The sequence below is a fragment of the Amborella trichopoda genome, chromosome 13 (assembly GCF_054954075.1).
Source record: "Amborella trichopoda isolate Santa Cruz 75 chromosome 13, AtrichopodaSantaCruz75HAP2 v2.0, whole genome shotgun sequence".
NCBI lineage: Eukaryota > Viridiplantae > Streptophyta > Magnoliopsida > Amborellales > Amborellaceae > Amborella > Amborella trichopoda.
The window spans coordinates 11,753,201-11,774,033 of record NC_142348.1 but is presented as its reverse complement, the minus strand read 5'-3'; the positions used below and the strand labels follow the sequence as shown (position 1 = coordinate 11,774,033).

The 20,833-nt window shown below is 36.4% G+C and overlaps 1 protein-coding gene across 3 annotated transcripts in view; it reads left to right on the top strand.

The window, feature by feature from the left end:
* LOC18432115 (NADH dehydrogenase ubiquinone 1 beta subcomplex subunit 10-B-like protein (Complex I subunit NDUFS6)) overlaps positions 1 to 20,833 on the top strand; it is a 32,114-nt gene that overhangs the window by 3,370 nt on the left and 7,911 nt on the right. The window contains exon 2 of one of the 3 annotated variants that reach the window (XR_966599.3): positions 6,688 to 6,764. The exons of 1 other annotated variant lie outside the window; for it this stretch is intronic. Coding sequence is in view for 1 of the 2 variants with exons in the window: in XM_011624275.3 (XP_011622577.1) it covers positions 6,688 to 6,713 (26 nt within the window). In the remaining variant the exon portion in view is untranslated. The remainder of the gene's footprint in view (positions 1 to 6,687; positions 6,765 to 20,833) is intronic. One more of the 3 variants, XM_011624275.3, reaches the window with a different exon arrangement.

The window sequence follows — 20,833 nt, the reverse complement described above, 5'->3', positions numbered from 1 at the left end:
ATAAAGCAATTAATGGGATGGTTTAACAAGAGTCGACAATATACATAAAGCAATTAATGTGTGACCGTGGTAGGCTGACATGGGCATTCAAAAAATTTAAAGTGCTTGGCAGGCTGATATTGACATTCAAATTTAAAGTGCGTGGTAGGTAGGCTGGCATGGGTATTTAACGATATACATCAACATATTTTGTTGGGAGAGAGAGAGAGCAGTACGTGACAGGCTGGCATGGGCATTCAAAAAATTTAAAGCACCTCAAAAAAAATGAGAGAGAGAGAGAGAGAGAGAGAGAAAGTGTGTGGTTGGGATTATCCCACATAGAAGAGATGAATAAATTCACAGGGATGTAAGAACCATAAAAAAGGTGGGGGAGTTTAAAATCAAATACACAAGAGAAATCTGTTGGGTCGGGTTAGTAGTATCCTCTCAGATAAGGGTCTGGGTACAATATATTTGGATACGTCAGGTACGGGTCCTAGTTCAGCAGGACCTGACCCATACCCTACCCGTTGCCACCCCTAATATTGAAGTTTTCATGATTCTGTGGGACAATTGTTTGGGAAAGGTCTGAGTAAGGATCTCCCTTGGCTTAGTGCTTATAGAAATATTGCATTTAGGAAGTCTAACTGTACTTTGTATATGGATGCAAATGTAGTTGGCCTTGAGTAGTGTGACCTTTCAATGATTAGATTGATAACCCATGCAAGGGTTTGGTTCTTTCTTAATCAAAGGTTACCTCATCAATGTTATATCACAGTCAAGTAGTGCTGCAACATGAAGAGAGGTTTGTTAGAGGGAAAATTGATAACCGCTTGGTTGAAGAAAGGGGAAAGAAATGCCAAATTTCATTCAAAGTATAGGTGCTTGAAATGCCAAAGATAATGGCGTATAGTTATTTGAAGGCATTTTGGTGGCTCATTGTATGATATAGGTCCAACTCCTAATTTTAATTATTTTGTATGAGGGTCAGTGAGCATGGATTGAGTGACTTTTTTTAGAGGAAGCAATAAGAGATTTCTTCTTCATCCTTTCTTTGGTTAAGGGGCCTGGATCTAGTGGTCTTGGTTAAGCTTCTAATCAATTTTTTTTTTTTTTGAAGTTTCCTTTGGTGTAGAATTTATGTGGATTTCAGTTCCAACTTTCTTCTTATCCAAATGGGTTTGAGAGAGAAATTAGGATAACTTTGAATCTTGTGTATTGCTCGGGGATCTTTCATGAAGTCATAGCAAAGGTTTTTTGTTTTTTTGGATAGCTCATGGATTTCTTGGTATCAATGTCATCATGGCTTCTCTAAAGCTAGATGTTTGGATGGAATATTCCCCATGACTTGGGCGTATAAGTAGGAAGTTGGATATTCTTTTTGTAAGTGGATACCCCTAGAAAGGCATACTACAGAACTAACCTGAAATTTCTTGTTCATAAGATTTGTAAGTAGTATGGGCATTGCAACCCTTTTTGTGTACATACAGTGTTCCAAGAAACGACGGGTGGCTAGGGGGGTCCAGGCCTCCCAACGCCTAGGCGGCCGCATAGAACTTGGGCATCCTATGTAGAATAAACAGGATATGAGGTTGTTTGATTCTACCGTTTTAGGGCTCAAATCTTTGTAAAAACTAAAAAGTGCATATTTAGGCATATCACATTAATCCACACATTTCAAACTAATCATACTATCGCACAGTTAAAAAAGGAAAATATAATTCGCCATTCATAATTTTCGAATTCAGTCATCAATTCATCACCAAGAAAAGGAAATAAATAACACATATGAAATATGAAATGTCCATAGTCCACATACAGTCCTCCATACTCCATATTTATAACCCATATATACATATAAGAGGAATAGAAAAAGGAAAGAAATATAGACTTGAAGACTCAAAGAGTCTCCAGTCATCACTCATCATCAGAAAAAGTAGGGTCAGCTGCATCACATGCATCAAAGTCAAGCCCATTATCATCGGAATCATCTCCCTCCTCATCATGATGGTCATCATGTTCTGTCTCTTTTAAATCTGCCTCTGGTTCCTCTTCTTCCTCCACCACTCTCGTCCTCTATGAAGAAGATCTAGTGGCCTTACGAGCATCGGCTACTGTCCCTGGTCTCCATGACCATATCCCATATCAATCCTTCATGCCCCTCAATCTCATCATCATCAACCAACCATTTCATAACATTATTCATGTTTTTTTATCTAAGAGGTCTCTCTTATCTCTCTTAGCAAATCCTTCAAGTGTCGATTGTACTCTACATAAACTAGGTCATTTAGCCTCTTTGAGTCAAGCTTGTTTCCTTTCTTTGTGTGAATCTAATAAAATCAAAGGAAATTAATTAATATTACAAATTTACAATTGACATAGTAATGAATAATTACTAACTAGTAACTACTAATACAAATTAGTAAATCAATTAATATTACAAATTTACAATTGACATATTAATCAATAATTACTGACCGCCTAGGCTTTTTGGAGGAAGCACCTAGGCGTTCTTAAGGCGGTCACTGTTGGGCGCCCGCCTGGGCGGTGGGGCGGTCGATTAAGCAGTCGAAAGGCCAATAAAAGGCGCTCGCCTTGGCGGCTTGCAAGGAGTATGGCGGAAAAAAAATTCTTGAGGGGGCAAAAAAAGTCATTTTACCCCCATAAAAGGGGGGATAAGGGTTTGGGGGGTCATTCTTGCCCCCAAAATCAAATTTAGTTAACTTTAGAGTGACAAACAACTCGAAAAAAAACTAGTTTTGAAGATTTTTTGAGAGATCAAGATTTTTTTCGAAATCCTCGAATGGTCACGATATTAAAGGATATTCAACCCCAATCTTTTTGAGGCTTATAGGGGCTGTAAAAGAGGATATTTGGGACCCCAAACATTTCGGTTAGGCCCGAAATCGAGTCCACTTCAAGAAGGTTGGTATATTTCAATAGTTTTCATTAGGTTTTGTATTTTTTCCTCTTAATGTCTATTGTCTAATGATGTTTTTTTTGTTATTTGTATTTTTCTTTGATATTTTGTGATATATATTTGATATTTTATTGTCTATTTGGATTATTCTTTTATTAGTTAGTTTAATAATTGCTTAATTCTTAATTGCTTATTAAATTAGTGTATGTGTAATGTGTTTTCTCGATGTATGATTCATAAAGCATAATTATTTTATTAGTTAATTTAATATTCGCTTAATGCTTATTAAATAATTGCATATGTGATATTCTTTTTCGATTTTGTGTTATATCATTGCAATTTTGATGTGTATCTTTTACCTAGATTTATTTTTTGGCTTAATAAGATGCCAATACATTAAAGGGTCATTGTCACTTCTTATTTGTAATAAGAAGCCAATACATACAAAACTTACTTATTAACAATAAAACATACAATTTTATATATAATAAACTTGGGGGAGGTGTGTGGGATCCAAATTTTAAAAAATAAATCACCTTTTTTTGGGTCTGGGCGCCCTAGGTGCCTCAGCCCCCCCACCGCCTACGCGGCCGCCTCCGAAAAAGTACTCCAATTTTGCTCACAGTCGGATGAGGTAGTGGTTATGCTCAAGATTCAAATGACCAACTTTTGTAAGTTTGGAGCACTACACCCTTGTTGGCTCCACCAATTGGCTGCAAATTAATTGTGAATTATGGTTATATATAAAATATAATAAACGATTGACAAATATGAAACTTGAACATGAGGAGTGGGTTTAAGTATATTATTACCTGGATGAATTTTGGTCCTTTGTCTCACCACCGTTGGACTCTCGAAAGACTTTAAAGTGCACTTGTAACTGAATATCTTGATTAGGGATTAGCACATCTAGACACTTATTACATCCCACTCATAATTGTGCCATTTGTGTGTATATCCCTATCAGCATAATGAAAAGCTAGGTTCAAATAATAATTAGCTGCATGCAATGGTCAATGTAGTTCTTATTCCACTTCTCATCAATAATCTTCCAAACTAGCTTGTAGTAGCTCACATCATCATCCAAATTTTGGGCTCTCTTTCTCTTACAACTTTCCATTGTCTCATATATGTAACCCAAGGAGGCCTTGTCATTGTCAACCATACGAAGGACTTTGATAAGAGGAAAAATACTATAAGAGCGCCCTTCACCCCTCGCCAAAAAGCCTTAGATAGGACAATATCTCTCACCTTCTTTCCTTTTTGATCGTTGACCCACTTGCACGCTCTCCAATCATCAGATGTGAACATCTGCCTCAACTGTACTCTCCTTGAATGTATGCTATCTAAGCATAGATACCAGGTAGGAAATCTCGTGACCCATGGCCTCACTATCTCCTTGTTCTTTGTAAATCTATGCATCATGCTGAGGGTGAGGGTGTGGCTATAAATGAAAGCTGTAACTGAGCTAGCCTTCTTAACTGTACCTACAATCTCGCTCAAACCTCCAATAGCCTCAAGAATGAGGTTTATACAATATGCTGCGCATGGTGTCCAAAAGATATTAGGGTAGGCTATGCTCAACAAATTAGCAGCAACAACATTTGGAGCAGCATTATTTGTGAAAGTTTGTATAACATGCTGCTCCTCAACCTCCTTGAAGCCCTTGTTCATCACTTTAAATATGTAATGGGTATCATAGTTATCATGAGAGGCATCAACTATGTTAAAAAAATGAGTCCCTAAAGGACAATTCACCAACAAATTCATCTGACTTCTTCTCTTTTTGTCACCTCTTTTGAACCTTTTTTTTTCGAAAGAGGCTCTATTAGCTCATATAAGGTTGTGGGCTTCAACCCAGGCCCAAATTGGTCAGTTGCCTCTTTACCAAGGTGTAGAAGCTGCTTAGGCGAGCGACATTGAAAGGATTGCCCGCCTCATAAAATCACCAAGCAATGTACTGAGTAGTTCTCTCTCGCTCTTCCTTCTTGATTCCGTCTTCAATGGTTCTTTGCTTTTTTGTTTTCTTACTTGCAACCTCAAGGTCAAGCCAGGGCAAAAACGAATCTATAGGGCCTCTAACCCGAGGCCTCTTAGGTCCCCTACCCTTAGAACCAACTACAACTCCCTTTCGTTTCCCCCTAGTCTAGGATGTAGCAAACTACTCCACCTCATCACTGTCATCATCATCATAATTAACACAAACCTCAAACCTTAGCTTGGCTATGCATTCCCCTCTTTCCTCTTCTTTCTTTTTTACTATATTTAGATAATTATTATCTCCTCCCTAATCACATTAAGAACTTTTTTACATGGGGCAACATGCCCATTGATACCGGCAAAATGTTTCTTGAACCGGTTTATTTTCCCATTTGTGTCATTCTAAAAATAATTGCATCTTATGCAATTTTAATCTAAAGGATTTGGGTTATAGCCGTATCTCCAACCTGGATCACCACTTTTATTAGAACCCGAAGAAGACATCTCAAACTAATCTAAGCAATCTAGAAAACGAAATTTTTCACTAACATTGATTGCTTGATCATCAAATTTCCACCTTTGAGATGTTTTCCAATCTCAAACTCTTCTAATAGAACCCTCTAATAGGCCTAAAAAATCTTCGAATGTAAATCCAAACTCAAAGGGAGATGTTTGGATCGATTTCTTGGAACTTTGAGAAATCCTTCAATCTTATGGAAATCAGAAAATCTCAACTTTTTGAAGTTTTTCTCTCTAAAATAGTTCAAATAGGGAACCAAAACCCCCCCATTGTGCAACCTTAAAATAAAATAAAATGCCCCTCTACAATGGCCATTTTCACCCTTGGGCGGTGCGTAGGCCTTGGGCTGCTGCCTAGGGTTGGGCGTTGGGTGCTGGGCGCCTGCCTAGGCGGCCACCCAGGGACTTCTGGCCCAGGAAGCCTGCCTAGGCCTGGGTGATGCACCCAGGACCCCCACTTTTTAAATCATTGTATCTTATGCATGGTAGCCCTTATGGTGTGTATGAAGTTTGTTTATTGGAGTTGATTGGTTTGTAGACCATCGTATCTTGTTTAAGGTTCTTGGGTGACCTTGAAATGGGACAACATTCGACACTTCTCTATTTACACTCAAATGTATGTGGACATGTGTTGGCAGATGGATATCTGACAAAGCTGGTTTTCTTCATATAATTAGAAGAATCATATAACCAAAACGATAGCATGGAATCATGTGAATGCTTTTCTTTTTTGAGGACTTCAAGACTTAATACATGGATTGTCTAATTTGATATAACGATACTAGCACATATAGTTATGAAGTAGGACACAAATTTTCAATAGGGCATAGAAAAATTTCAGTTATGTTTGAAATAGTTGAAGATTGTTTTGGTCCATTCTAGGAAAGATTGGGAAGAAATTACGAAGATCGATAGATTATGGCTAAAAGATTTTAAAAAATTAGAAAGAAACACCTTGTAGAAATCTCATTGAAATGGGAATTATTCATATTGGATGTGCATGTTTTAAATGTTACGGGATCCTTCTAAAACTATGAAGAATATTTGCATTGATGGGGATAAATTATGGACTTCATAGAAGTTTTTTTTTTCTAATTACTTCTCAGAGATATATTTATGTTCTATGGAAATTCGGGGGATTATTTGGAAATTCCAATTTTCCCAAAACCAAGAATATTGAAACAAGATGTGGAAACTCTTAAATGGTCAGAGATTTGTAATCCATATATTGATTTGTCTTCTTTGATTTCATTTCTAACTGTTTTACTTGTACTGTTGGTTATGTTTAGGTCCCAAGGTCACAGATGAGGAATGACTGACATCTATCAAGACGTATGTTTATGGATCTTGCGAGTATTTCACTAATGTAATTAATTACTTAAGTTTCTTATATAATTAGTTGTTCATTGAATGTAGTTCTCTATGGAAATGATCTTATATGATATCTATTGTTATTAGTTATCATTCTCTTTAGCGTATAAAATCTTTTGATAATTATCTAGTGATGAATTGTTTTTAATCATCTTGGGCGTATTTTGAAAATTTTCTATGTGAAATATAAAGTCATTTCATTTCGAGCAAGCGATTACTAGCAGTGGGTATATGAACGTTGGTCTTTCTACTGCTACTAATCAGCCTTATTTTAGCTGAAATTCTAGCAATTCTCAATGTTGAAAAGGTTTGAGGTGCTGTCTAAGTAGCCATGGGGTTTGGTTGCCTAGGTGTGATGTGAGTGCTGTAAGTTCAAGCCACCCAAACTGTTTGCATCAAAAGTGTGCATATGAAAATATAGAGAATTTGAGGCATTCAAATAGCAACCCCTAAAAGGAGCTTTATATATTTTTTTTGGGGAATAAGTGTTTAGGGGACCTGTTGATGCCCTGTTTAGTTACTTTTGGTCCATTTTTCAGTTTAAAAATATCTGTGATCTGTGGTTACAGGAAGTTTACATCACGAAGTTTGCACATGAAAAATATGGACACAAATTTTGGGCATTCAAATCACGCCCCTGAGGAGCTTTATTTTTCTTTTTAGTGAATAGGAGTTTCAGGGGACCTGTCGATACCTTGTTTATTTACATCTGATCCATTTTTCAATTCAAAATACCTTTCATATACGTTTAAAAGTAGTTTACAAAGATTATAAGGGAAATGTACACAGAGTATTCAACACTATGGCCATACATGAGCCCATTTTTACCTATTTCTTGTTGGTTATCTTTACTCATCTCTACACTCGCAGCCTAGGGCTCCTAGGTGTAGCGATCACCTCTTTCTCTCTCTCTCTGTCTTTCTCTCTCTTTCAAAAGCTTGATGCTAGGCTCTGTGTGCTGATTCTCCATTCCTGAGTGTGTCACAGTTTCATACTTCTTTAGTCTCTTCGAGGATCCTTCTGTTTTGTTTAGGATCCTCTCTCTTCATATTTGAATCACTGTGTAGGGTGTGGAAAGAGAAAGGTACATTCAGTTGTGAGAAGGATAGTGAGATAATAAGAAATGGAGATATGTCATTCAGGAGGTTAAGAATGTTCCTGTATATCTTTGAAGGTTATTCAAAATCTTGAGCAAATGCCTGAAATCAGATCAAATGACAAATATACCCCCTACTCACATTTTGACAGCACCATTGGCAGTCACTTTTTGCCATGTTTGGTTGATTTCTTGCTCAAGTTTATAGGGGCATTCATGCCATATTACTGCATATAATCTTTTCTCATAAGCACATGAACATATTTGAGCATTTTCAGTAGGAAATCAGGTCCAAATTTGACAATTAAAGGTGTTATAAGTTTTGACAGCTGTTTTTGATACATGAACTCAGGAACTAAGCATTAAGGCCAAAATAATGGATTCAAGGCCCGTAACCTACAGTATGTTTTGATATGAATTTTGATCTTTTTGATTATGAAGGCACAGGTTTGGAGGATATAAATTCAGAACTATAGATTTTAGGGTGTACTAGATGACTTAATGTTTGGACTGGGTTTTGGTGGTTACTGGTTTTAGGTTTGAGATTGGCTTGGAAACCTACCCCAGAAAGCCCAGAACTAAAAGTATCTTATTGATTGATTACAAGCTTTTGCTCTACAAACAATATATTCTTGATCATTTATAAAGCCTCCATAACTTGGTCTGTAGAGTGGCGTACATGAGTGGACCTCTGGACATTTTGACTTACTGCAATACCACGTTGCTGCAATACATGAGTGGACCTCTGGACATGTATGTTTGGAACCAGCTTGCTGCCCTTTGTTTCGTCCTCGATAAACAATTTGCTCCTTGGGGGCAACATCAGGCTATTGCTTAGATAGAAGTTCTTATCATAATGATATCATAAAACCTTTTTTAATGGAGATTTATTATTATCTTAGGAAAGTATTACTGTAAACCATTTTTTTTTTTTGTACATGAAGGTCATAATTGCTCCAATTAACTGAGAAATTGGAAGCATAGGGGTGTGCCATTGATTGCACTCAATGAACAAGAAACTTTCTTGAACTTAATGGCACATCATTAGCTGCCTGATTTCCATTCTGGCAACTCGGAGTGATTGTGATCTTCTTGTACTAAATGTAAATAGTCTTATAGTTAATAATCCATAATAGCTGTATTAGTATATAAATGTAATTAATCAAACAACTAATTTTGGTATATTATTATGCAGAACTTTCAGATGATAAGACTTGAGTAAATAAATATGAGTTTTAAAATTTACTTGAGAAAACATATATGTAAATAAAATAAGTGTCTTCTATACATAAAACACGAGTTCGCACATGCGTTATGTGGCACTTAAGAAATGGCTCACAGGTGTGGCGTCTAAGTTCTTTGAGTTAGGGAAAGGTAATAAATAGTAGAGTTATAATATGGAGCGGTAGAACTAATAATGTGAATATGATTGTACGTTTTCTCAGGTATACACCTTTTTTTCCCTCTAGATATACTCATGTTATTCAAAAGTGAATATTCAAATTTTAGATCAATAAAGTACTGATAATTAGGTTTTCTCATTGGGATTAAGTATATAGTATGCTCTTCGGGGAGCATTTTAATTTATACTTTGTTACATTCACGTGGATGCAAGCCATGTGTTATATCCATCTTAAATGCTATTTTTGACTGTTTCTCAAAAAACCAATTCTTTATACAAAAAAGACAATATAATCCCTGCCAACTAAATAAAGTATTTTAAATTTTTTGTAATTTCTTAAGATGTAGCACTTTATTAAAAGGGCAAGCTTTCTATGCTTCCCCTACAGCATAGAAGTTCTATCCTCCCCCTTATCCAACCGTCCATTCTGAATGGAGGGCTAAGATTGCCCCAATGACAATGTCACGTCTCTACACTATATTATTTTTAATTTTTTTCTATAAACTATTTTGACACCAAATTCTGGACATCCATTCCTCTATTAAACTCGCACTAGCGAAAAAATATAAAAAAAATATTTTCAATAAAATTAAATGACCAAATACCCTTGAAAGTTTCAAGGGGTATTTTGGTCATTATATTTTATCGAAAATTTATTTTTAATAGTTTTTGTAGGTGCGCCCCAATGAGAAGATGGCACATACCAAGTTTCATATTCATATAATTTGTAATAAAAAAATTAAAAATAACATACTTTAAGGTCGGATCTAAGATCAAACGGTGAGTGGCTCTCTTCGTCAAAATTGGATGGCTGGGTGGTAGGGGGAGGATAGAACTTCTATGCTGTAGGGGGAGTATAGAAACCTTTCCCTTATTAAAAAGGGTTTAAATTGTATAAAGAAACCACCTATTTAATTTATATTAGTCTATGTTCATTTTATTTCCCAATATATTGTAAAAATTGAAATTTGTAGAAAATGTAAAATTATTTATAAATTTAAGTCATATTAATGGAAGTATATAGTATTTTTGTTTAAAAGTTGGTTAATATTATTTCACCATACACAAGTTAAATATGAATTAAGTCCGCCCTTAGGCTCGTTAAGATGAAGGCGCGACAATTTAATGTCTATTTTGAAGATTTAATGGATATTTTAATATTTTATTTATTTATCTATGTTATTTCCAAATATTTATTTTAAAAGCTCTAAATTTCTTATAAAAATAATTTTAAAATGTCAATCTTTTTTTTTTTAAAATTGGCTAGTAAATGAGTTTAAAATTATAGCAATAAATTAAAATTTAGAATAATACTTATTAAAATTTATAATTATAACTAGAAATAACTCATCATCATCAACATCATCCGAGCTTTATCCCAACTACTTGGGGTCGGCTATACGAATTCTGTTTTGTCATTTTGCTCTATCAAGGGCCATATCCTTAGGAGACTATAAGTCACCATATCTCTTCTCGCTAGTTCTATCATGTCCTATTGGGCCTTCCCCCTGTCCTTTGAGATCTTTCATTTAAATCAAATCGCCTCTCCTAACCACTGCTATATTAGGTCTACATTGCACATGGCTAGCCACCTAAGTCTACTTTTCCTCATTTTATCACCTAGTGGAGTTACCCCTAAGTTCTCTTGTATGTATTCATTCCAAATTCTGTCCTTTCTCTTCTTGCCTCTCATCCATCTCAACATCCTCATCTCAGCTAGTTTTATCTTATAGATATATTTTTCCTTGACTGCCCAACATTCCTTCTCATAAAGCATGCTATGAAACTTCACGTTTAGTGTCATTATTATGTGGCGATTACATAAAATGCCATATCCACATCTCCAATTTGCCCACGCAGCTCTAATTCTATGCGCGACACCTTCATCAATTACTCCATACTCTTGGATTATCGACCCAAGATATTGAAATAATTTTTTTTAGGTATATCTTGGCCATCAATCTTAACTACTTCTTCGCTTCTACTCCTATTATTACTCAACTTGCATTCCATAATCTGTCTTAGTTCGGCTAATTTTAAAACCTTTAGATTCTTGAGCATTCCTCCAAAGTTCCAACTTCTAACTTTGCGTTGACCCTGCCTCTAGCCTCTTCAATCAAAATTATATCATCTCATAATTATAACTATGAATTAGAATTTGTAATTGAGCAATATTGTAATTAATAAAAAATTAAATTTAAATTATAATTTTAATTCCTAAATAAAAATATTCTTTTTCATAAAAGGTGTACATAAGATTACTCGTATTTTCATTTATTTGATTGACACTAATCAGATTAATAGGTAAGTTTTTGAATAATTTTAATAAACTATTTATGAATTCATATGTATAAAATCAACTTATAGATTGAGTTATAAGATTTTAGTTTGAGCCATATAAAGCTGACGTCTAAACTCATGTCACAAGTTGAGAGGGCACCACAACGCCGTACCACCACAAAACAGAACACATTATGATGCTCTAAGGAGTAGTTTACTTGACATCAAAATAAAAAACCACATTTTAATACAAATCATAGCTTGTTGATTAGCTATATACTATTAGTAGATCCCAAAATTTTGGGAGTCGACTTCAAAGTAAAAAAAGGTCACTTTCTTAAAAATTTTGTTATTAAAACAAATAAAATTATAGAGAGAAAGTTTACATTTGAATAATATCCATGGACAAAAATTTTAATTATAAATATTTTTAACAATAAAGAAAGTGCTTATTAAATCTCTAGACTAATAAAATAAGTGATTCAAAAAGCGGACCGCCCAACGCCTAGGCGGCTGCCAAGGCAGTCCAGAAGGCTTGGGCACATCGCCCAGGCTTAGGCGCTAGTAAAAGGTGGAAATCCCTAGGCACCCGCCTGGGTGCTCAGGAACTCGCCCTGGCAGGTGCTCAACGCCCTGCGTAGAGTAGGAAAAACCACTCGGTAGGGGCTTTTTGTGTCATTCTTTGTTATATTAAGGGGCCAAAATTGTGGGTTTTAGGTTCATTTGAAAACAAAAAACCCATTAGAGCACATTTTAGAGAGAGAAAAACCCAAAAAAATTAGTTTGTGGTGATTTCTTTAGGATCGAAGAGTTTCTCAAAGTTATGAGAAATTAATCAAAACATCACCCATTGATATTAGATTTAATTTTGGATGTTTTATAAATCTATTAGAGGGTTATTAGAAGATTTTGAGTCCTTAGAAACATCTTAGAGGTGGAAGTTTGGAGATCGAGCAATCAAGGTAAGTGATTGTTTTTTTGATTGCTTGTATAAGTTGTATTATTTTGAGATGTCTTCTTCGGGATCTAATAGAAGTGGTGATCCAAGTTGGAAATATGGCTCTTATGTGTTGTGTAGTATACTTTTGAATTTTGATGTGCCCTAAATCCCTAATAACCTCCAGTATATCGAATATTTATCTTAAAAACTGTAAATTTCTTTTAACAATAATTTCATAATTTTATAATTGAGCTCTATCATAATAAATACAATTAAATTTAAATCATAAAATTTTATTCATAAATAAATTATTTTTATAAAAGTTTTACATAAGATCAATCACATTTTCATTTATTTACTTGACACTTTGGTAATCTAATAAATAAGGTAAGTTCCTATTGATCAAATGTTAATTTTGAATATTAACTCAATCATAAATTTTATTCATAAATAAAAATATTCTTTTTTCAGAAAAGGTATACGTTAAATCACTTACATTTTCATTTATTTACTTGACACTATGGTAATCAAATTAATAGGTAAGTTTTTTTAACCTTAAGTAACTATTTAACATTCTAAAAAAAAAATCTTAATTAACTATTTATTACTTTATGAGTATAATATCATTTTATCAATCGAGTTGTAAGATTTTACTTTTGAGCCACATAGAGTTAACACCTAAACGCATGACACAAGTTGAGAGGGTAGGACAAGATAGTACCACCACAAGCGTAACACATTGCGGGGCTCTAAGCAGTAGTTTACTTAAGGTTAATATAAAAAAACATTTTAATAAAAATCGCAGCATGTATATTAGCTATACCGTTAGCAGATCCCAAAATTTTGCGTGACTATTTTTGGGTAAGTCAGTGGGGGAGAAGGCCCCCTACTCGATTTTTCATTAAAAGATGTAAAAAAAAGAAGAACAATTAACATACAACCCTGTAGTAGGGCATTTGCTCCAGATCATGTAGTAAAAGAGGAGAAAGAAAATTTGTTGGTCTACGGTGCCACACAGCAGCACCGGGGCCAACATATGCATTCTTTGCCAGCGCATCAGCAACCATATTTGCCTCCCAAAAAATATGTGCAATGGACCATTGCTGCATAGAAAGTCTGGTGCAACAATTATTTGCAATTGTCTGTTGCCGCCATGGGTCGCGACATCGATTCTGAACGACATTCACAAGTAGGGCCGAATCGCTTTCAATCTGAATTGGAAAGCAATTCCTCTGATGAACCAACTCAACGCTTTCTTCAAGGGCCAAGAACTCTCCATGGTTATTAGAAGCAAATCCAAAATGCTTTGCAAAAGGCGCAACAAAACCACCCTCACTATTCTTGATGACTCCACCTCCACCTGCTAGACCTGGATTTCTCAAAGAAGCACTATCAATATTGAGCTTGTAATTCTGAACCTCAAGAAATGACCATGCCACCGGAATATGATATTCTGGCTTCTGTTGACGCCAATTTACCTGAAGATTACCTATAATGGCTTTTTCTGATAAATGGAAAGACCGCATTTTAATTTCTGCTAGTGCCTGAGCATGTAAGGTAATCCGTTTCACAAGTTGTTCTCTCCTAGTGGGTCTTGACTCAAAGACCCTTTGTTGCGCTCCTCCCATAAAAACCAAATTGTAGTAAAAAAAATGGAAGACTAGATATTACAGAGAATATGGGATTTAAACCTGAAAAGCAACCACCACCTAAGTAACTCAGGGGCAGAAGTACCAACCAAGGACGAACCGTTTTCCACATCTCCAAGCTAATGATCTCCATACTCCATGAGCAAAAGCACATTGAAATAATAGATGAAAGAGGCTATCATCTACAGTAGGGACATTAGGAATCCAACTGCATGCCACACTGCTGCAATAAAAAAGAAGTGGGGAAACGATTATGCGAGGCTAGCCATGAGAACCATTTCGCCCGTGGGTGACATTTAGAAGACCACAATGCACAGAAAATTGGTTGTGAAGAACCTTGATGCCTAATAAGATCCCATGCCCCTTTAATAGAGAAAAGACCATTAGCAGAGTGAATCCAGACTAATGACTCCTTCTTGGGCTGTAGAGGAAGAGTGTAATTCTCAACCTCCCTCCATATTTCTCTCAAAACATTAGATGAAGGAGGTGCCAAAACACAAGATTGAAGTGATTCACCTATAAAGCTTGAAACCCTTCTCCCAGCAGCAGCCAAATCCTCTTGAATGGTATCCCCATGCAACTCTGATAATGACTGATTTGCTAACCATGGATCCATCTAGAAATCCACCATCTGACTATTACCAATATTCCACTATATATTGTCTTTCAAATGCGACAAGTCAAGTAAAATTCCCTTCCAGGCATGAGAACATCCTCTTTTTGCTTTAGCATCCCATATAGATGTTTGAAGAACCGGGCCAACAACAAGGATGGGTTTTCCAAAATCTGCCATGCTAACTTTATCATTCTGTGATATTGAAGTCCTCCATTTCCCGTACCCCAAGGCCTCTTTCAGCTTGAGTGAGACATATTGTCCTCCATTTGACGAGATGAATACCTTTCTTTTCTGCTTCACCGGCCCATAAAAAGTTCCTCTGCAGTCTCTCTATCATATGACATGTTTTCTTCGGGAGAATAAAATATAACAGCCAGAAAATCGCTGATGCTCCAAGAACCAACTTAAGCAACTGAAGTCTGCCTGCATATGATAGACATAAAGGCTGCCATGAACCAATTTTACTGAACACCTTGTCCACCAGACCATGGCAGTAGCTGTGCCTCAGATGTCCACAAAATATAGGTAGGCCCATATAACAAACTGGTAGAGATCCTTCAAGGAACTTTAACTCCCTCAGGATTCTCCTACGTCCTCCTCGTGGTGCACTAAAGAGGAACGTCTTGCTTTTAGAAGCATTCAAAATCTGACCAGTAGCCCTTTCAAATTAAAAAATAAGTTCCTGCATAGCCTTGGCAGAGGTTGATGCCTCACAGAAAATAAGCACATCACCCTGAAGGAAAAGCCTTGGGAACCGTGCCTTGTAACATAGCACAATCAAGCTGCCTACTAAAGAAATCCATAACCAATAAGAATTAGTATGGAGATAGATGATCCCCTTCCTCAAACCTCTCTTCCCTTTAAAATAACCCTTGGGAGATCCATTCCTCAGAATAGAAAAGGAATGAGTAGAAATACACAAGTGAACCCATGAGACAAATAGATTAGGAAAACCCAAAGCAGGCATTCTACCCACAATAAAATCCCAAGAAACCTGTCATAGGCACTACTCAAATCTATTTGTACACACATTTTAGGCCGAACTGAATTCCTATGGCAAAGAGACATGAGTTCATTTACCATGAGGATGTTATCAGTAATAAGCCTACCTTTCAAGAATGCAGCCTGCCTAGGATCAATAATATCAGCAAGAACCACATGTAAACGATTAGAGATTATTTTGCTGATAATTTTGTATAGAACATTAGACAACCCAATAGGTCGGAAATCTTTCATCACACTAGGTGCATTAACTTTAGGAAACAAACATATAAAAGTGGAGTTGACTTGCTTGAGAAACTTACCTTTAGTAAAGAAATCCTTGAGGGCCAAACAAAGATCCTTTTTAATGACTTCCCATCCAAACTTATAGAATTCCACTGGAAACACATCCGGACCTGGGGCACTGTGATTTCTCACATCTCAGATGCACGCTTTTATTTCCTCCATGTTTACTGCATCCACCAATTTGTCCTTCTGAGAAGAACTATGAAGAGATGGCGGCAAGAACTGATCAACCCCATGTACATCAGTATTACTCTCCAATAGATCTTTGAAATAACTAATCATATGGTTTTCAATATCTGCTTCAGTAGAAAAAGAATTCTCATTCTGATCTTTCAAAGAGATAATTCTGTCATTCCTACTCCTAACCACAGTAGATAAATGGAAATACTTGGTACTGGAGACCCCATCTTTTAACAAGTTCTGCCATGATTTTTGCCTCCAGAAACTTTCCTCATGACCCAAAAGAATTTTTTATTTCATATTGTTATTGTTAGTAGTATTATACATAAATGACCTCAAAAGTTTGAACTTAAACTCATGACAAAAGTTGAGTGGGCAGCACAACATAGTATCACCACAAACATAATAAATTGCACTGCTCTAAGAAGTAGTTTATTTAATATCAACAGAAAAAACTACATTTTCACAAAAATCTCCTAATATCTCTTAAAAGTATTCACAACTATGGAGCACGTGTACCTATTAATTAAATGTTAATTTTGAATCTTAATCAATTATTTGTAACTTTATAAGTATAATATCAACTTATCAATCAAATTATAAAATTTCAGGTTTGTTGTTTGAAAGTTTCGCATTTTTATATACTTTTTGTAAGAGAACTCCTTTGACATTCTCAAATTGGGTCCCTCGCTTTCCCACTTGCTTCTGCTACGAACAATTATGTTTGAGGCAAGAAGCAAACTGGCAAGCAGAAACACACTGATTTTGGAAATTTTTAAAAGAGAAAGAGAAGCATTTTGGCTTTGGATTTGTAGTCAATCCAACTTGCATTCCTTAATAGTTCTGCTGCATTGCCCCATAAAATGTTAGTGACAGCGATATTTATCACTTAGTTCTATCCATACCCCATCCTAGACCCACTTCACATGTATGTTTTGTTTTGTGGTACTGTGCTCTACATTTTACTGTTTGGAGCTTGCTGGAATTCTAGGTTTTGAAAACCAATATTTATTTTTTTATTGGACGTCTCCAAAGAGACATTGAAAACCAATATTTTGGAAAGCAGTGTCGGGGTTTTCTGCCAATATTCTGGAAACCATTGTAAGGGGCAAATGTGCCTTGAACCATATCGTGGTCTGGACTAAAACTGAGGGCCGGTATGTGTTAACTTATCTTTGTAGATTATATATTTCACAAAAGGTAAAATGTATACTCGGAAAAAAAAGTAGAACTATACTCGAATTTTATATTTATAGAAAGACGAGTAATGGTAAAATGTTGGCATATTTTATGATTTAGATCAGTCTACTTTAAGTATAACATATTTGTAAACACATAAACCATCAATTAACAAGTATTAACTGTTAATATCTTTGTTCAAGGGTCAAAAGGGCAGATTCGGCCTCCTAGGCGGGAGCCCAGATATCTGGCTGGCCCTTTAGCGTTTTTTTTGCTTTTGGTATGTTGTTGGGGCGGGGGTTAGGGAGGAGTCATGCGGAAATGACCAGAGAGTCATAAATGCAATGGAGGAAAAGAGTGTGCCATAGATGTGGAGAGAGGGAGTGCAGTACGTGCAATAGAGAAGTGTGTGGGGAGTGAAGAGAGAGGAGGGGTGGGGGGGGGGGAGGAGTCATGCGGAAATGACGAGAGAGTCATAAATGTAATGGAGGGAAAGAGTGTGCCATAGATGTGGAGAGAAGGAGTGCAATACACGCAATAGAGAAGCGTGTGGCGAGTGAAGAGAGAGGACACGTGTGTGTGTGTGAGAGAAGCAATATAGAAATGAAGAGAGTCACAAATGCAATGGAGGGAAAGTAGTATCATGAATGTAGGGAGAGGGAGTGCAATAACTGCAATAGAGTGTGTGGGGGAGAGGGAGAGAGAGGCGGCATGGAGAGAGAGTGTGTCATGAGTGTGATGGAGAGAGAGTGTCATAAATGTGATGTGGGGGGAGAGAGATATTGCAAAAAAAATGTGGAGAGAAGCCTGTGTGTGCAGCAGAGAGAGAAAGAGGGTGCCATAAATGTGGTGAGAGAGAGTGCTGTGGATGTGATATAGAGATATTGAGGGAGTGCAATGAAGAGAGAGTGCATAAATGCAATGGAAAGGGAATGCAATAAATGCCATGGCTTTCTCTCTATGTTTCTCAGATTGTTTTTCCACCCCCCTACCCCAACTCTTTTAAGCCCAGGTACATGCCTACCTTGGGCCTTTTTGCTTCGGAAGGCTGCCGGATTTTTCATCACTGTCTTTGAATATAGATCTTGAATATTGTTGTGCTTTCTTTACATTTGCTCTCCCACTGAGGACTTATGTCACATCTGCCATTTTGCTGGAGATCATTACAGTTTTCTTATGCTGATCACCCTTAGGGTGATTACATTTTAGAGGACTTCATGGTATGTGTACACTTTAGAGTATTGGTAGGATGCCAGATTTGTGATGAATTGTTGTATGCTTATTAGGGTTCTCATGATGTTGGGATTATCTTGCTTATTTAAGTAGTCATGGCAGATTTGTGATGAATTGTTGCATATGCTTATTAGGCTTCTCATGATGTTAGGATTATCTTGCTTATTCAAATAGTCATGTCACAATGGATTATCTGTAGTTTTAAGGCACTACCATATGTTGTCCACTTACCGAGTAGATTCAGTTAGGAGGATGGAGCAACTTACCAAAGTTTTAAAATAAATAAAGTTAAAAGAAGTATCTAAAAAATTTTCAGTTAAAGAAAAGATAAACGATGTATCTAAAAAAATGTGTACTCAAAGAAGACGAAGGCTAGGGCTCACTACTCTGCCCATTTGGCCATTTTTTTAGGCCTTTCTAGTGTTTCTCCTCTTCAATTTGAAACTATTCTCATAGTTGATTGGCATCATTTTCTAGCCTTCTTTTCCTTGCTTTCTTCATTGTCATCTCATGTAACTCTATGTCTCTGCTGATATCAAGAACGCACTACATATCCTCTCTCTCTCTCTCTCTCTCTCTCTCTCTCTCTCTCTTGTTAATTTTATATGGTGTTTTAAACCAACTTTCTCAGTTTGGGATTTTGGGTTTGAAAGCACAAAGAACTTTGCCTCTGTGTAATCCACACACAAGTTTAAATCGATGCATTGCCTCTGTTGTTGGTCTAGTTTAGGATTGCTTTTAAACTGTTATACTCAAGTTTCACCACCCAAATTCATTGACAGAAGTTAGAAAGAGAAATTTCCTTTTACTGCTTTTGATAACAGTAAACAAGTTGTACCCATTTTTTTTTTTTTCCATGGATAAGGTCTCAACCAATCCCATACCATTTGAATCCCTTTTTCCGGTACGTCCCCATCCATCAACCACTCTCACCTTGCTTCCATGTTGTCAGTAGCAGATTGATTATAGAGCTCTAACTTCTATAAATACCCAATTTCCCATTGAATCAAAGACCTGTTTGAAACTTTAGAGAGAAAAACTATGTTTTACAATTTTTGGTCATGGTTAACTGAAACATAGCAGTTTTCAGTGCTTTTTCCCCAAACTTCAGCCCTGAGTATGAAAATCGAGTCCTAAACCAAAAGCAACCGAAAGGCAAATACGTTTGGTCCCCTGTATTCTCTAGAAGCTTCTTGTGGAGTGTAATTCTGCGAAGGCTCAGGTTGCATCTTAGAGCTACTAAGTCGAGGATGATTAGTTCCATGATTAATACCTTGAAGATAGCGAGAGCATCTCGTGCCATGGATTCCACAATTAAAGCACTTCCAAAATTGTTTCCGAAAGTTATACAACCTCTCCGTTTGTTGTTGTGTTTGCAGGGAAGTTAAGTTCTGTGATGCTGTGTTTACTGCAGTAAATTTATGAATATTTGAGTGAAATTTGCATTCAAATGATTTCGTCATTTTTCTGCAATTTCTTGCAGAATTGTTGGTTTTTCTGTGGTTAAGAAAGCGATTTCTTCCCACGGTTAGGAGAAAATTCACATTCAGGCAGCTAAAGGGTTATAATGATTTTCAGAAGAGCAAGGAACTGGTTTTCAAGTTTGACGTTGCAAACATTTTAAATTTTAGGCACTAAATGTTCTGTTCTTTTTGCTGCAGTTTGGCTAACAGTCACAGTTTTTGGCCTCAGTGTCAATGAAGCTTTAGCACATTGGCCGCAGTTAAATCGAGGCAAACTATTTCGCCTCGACTTGCACACTACGCTTTTTGCCACAGTTAAGCTGAAGATTCTTTTCTGGCCATGTTTAACTACCAATCAGTATTTCTTGCCATGGATAAGTCTTCTTCACACAGTTAAGACTGACATCTTTTTTAATGAGCCTTACAGGATCTCTGAGCTAACCTCGCTCTCTCTCTCATGGAATTTAGTTGCAACGGCTAGAAATATGTTAGGGCCATTTGTATGACTTCATATTTTGCACACTCTTCAACCCAAAGATCGATCTCAAAAAGGAAAGGATTGAATTCGTGCCCTTGAAAAGGTCCAATGAGCTCTGCTCTAGCAATTAATGTAATTCCGTTCATCATGTGGACATTTATATCCAGCTCCTTAAGAGCTAAAAAGAGTAAATTTCTTTTTTTAATTTTTTTGTTTGGTGATGATGAGGCCATCTACATAATTTGGGGTCAAGAAGTTCCC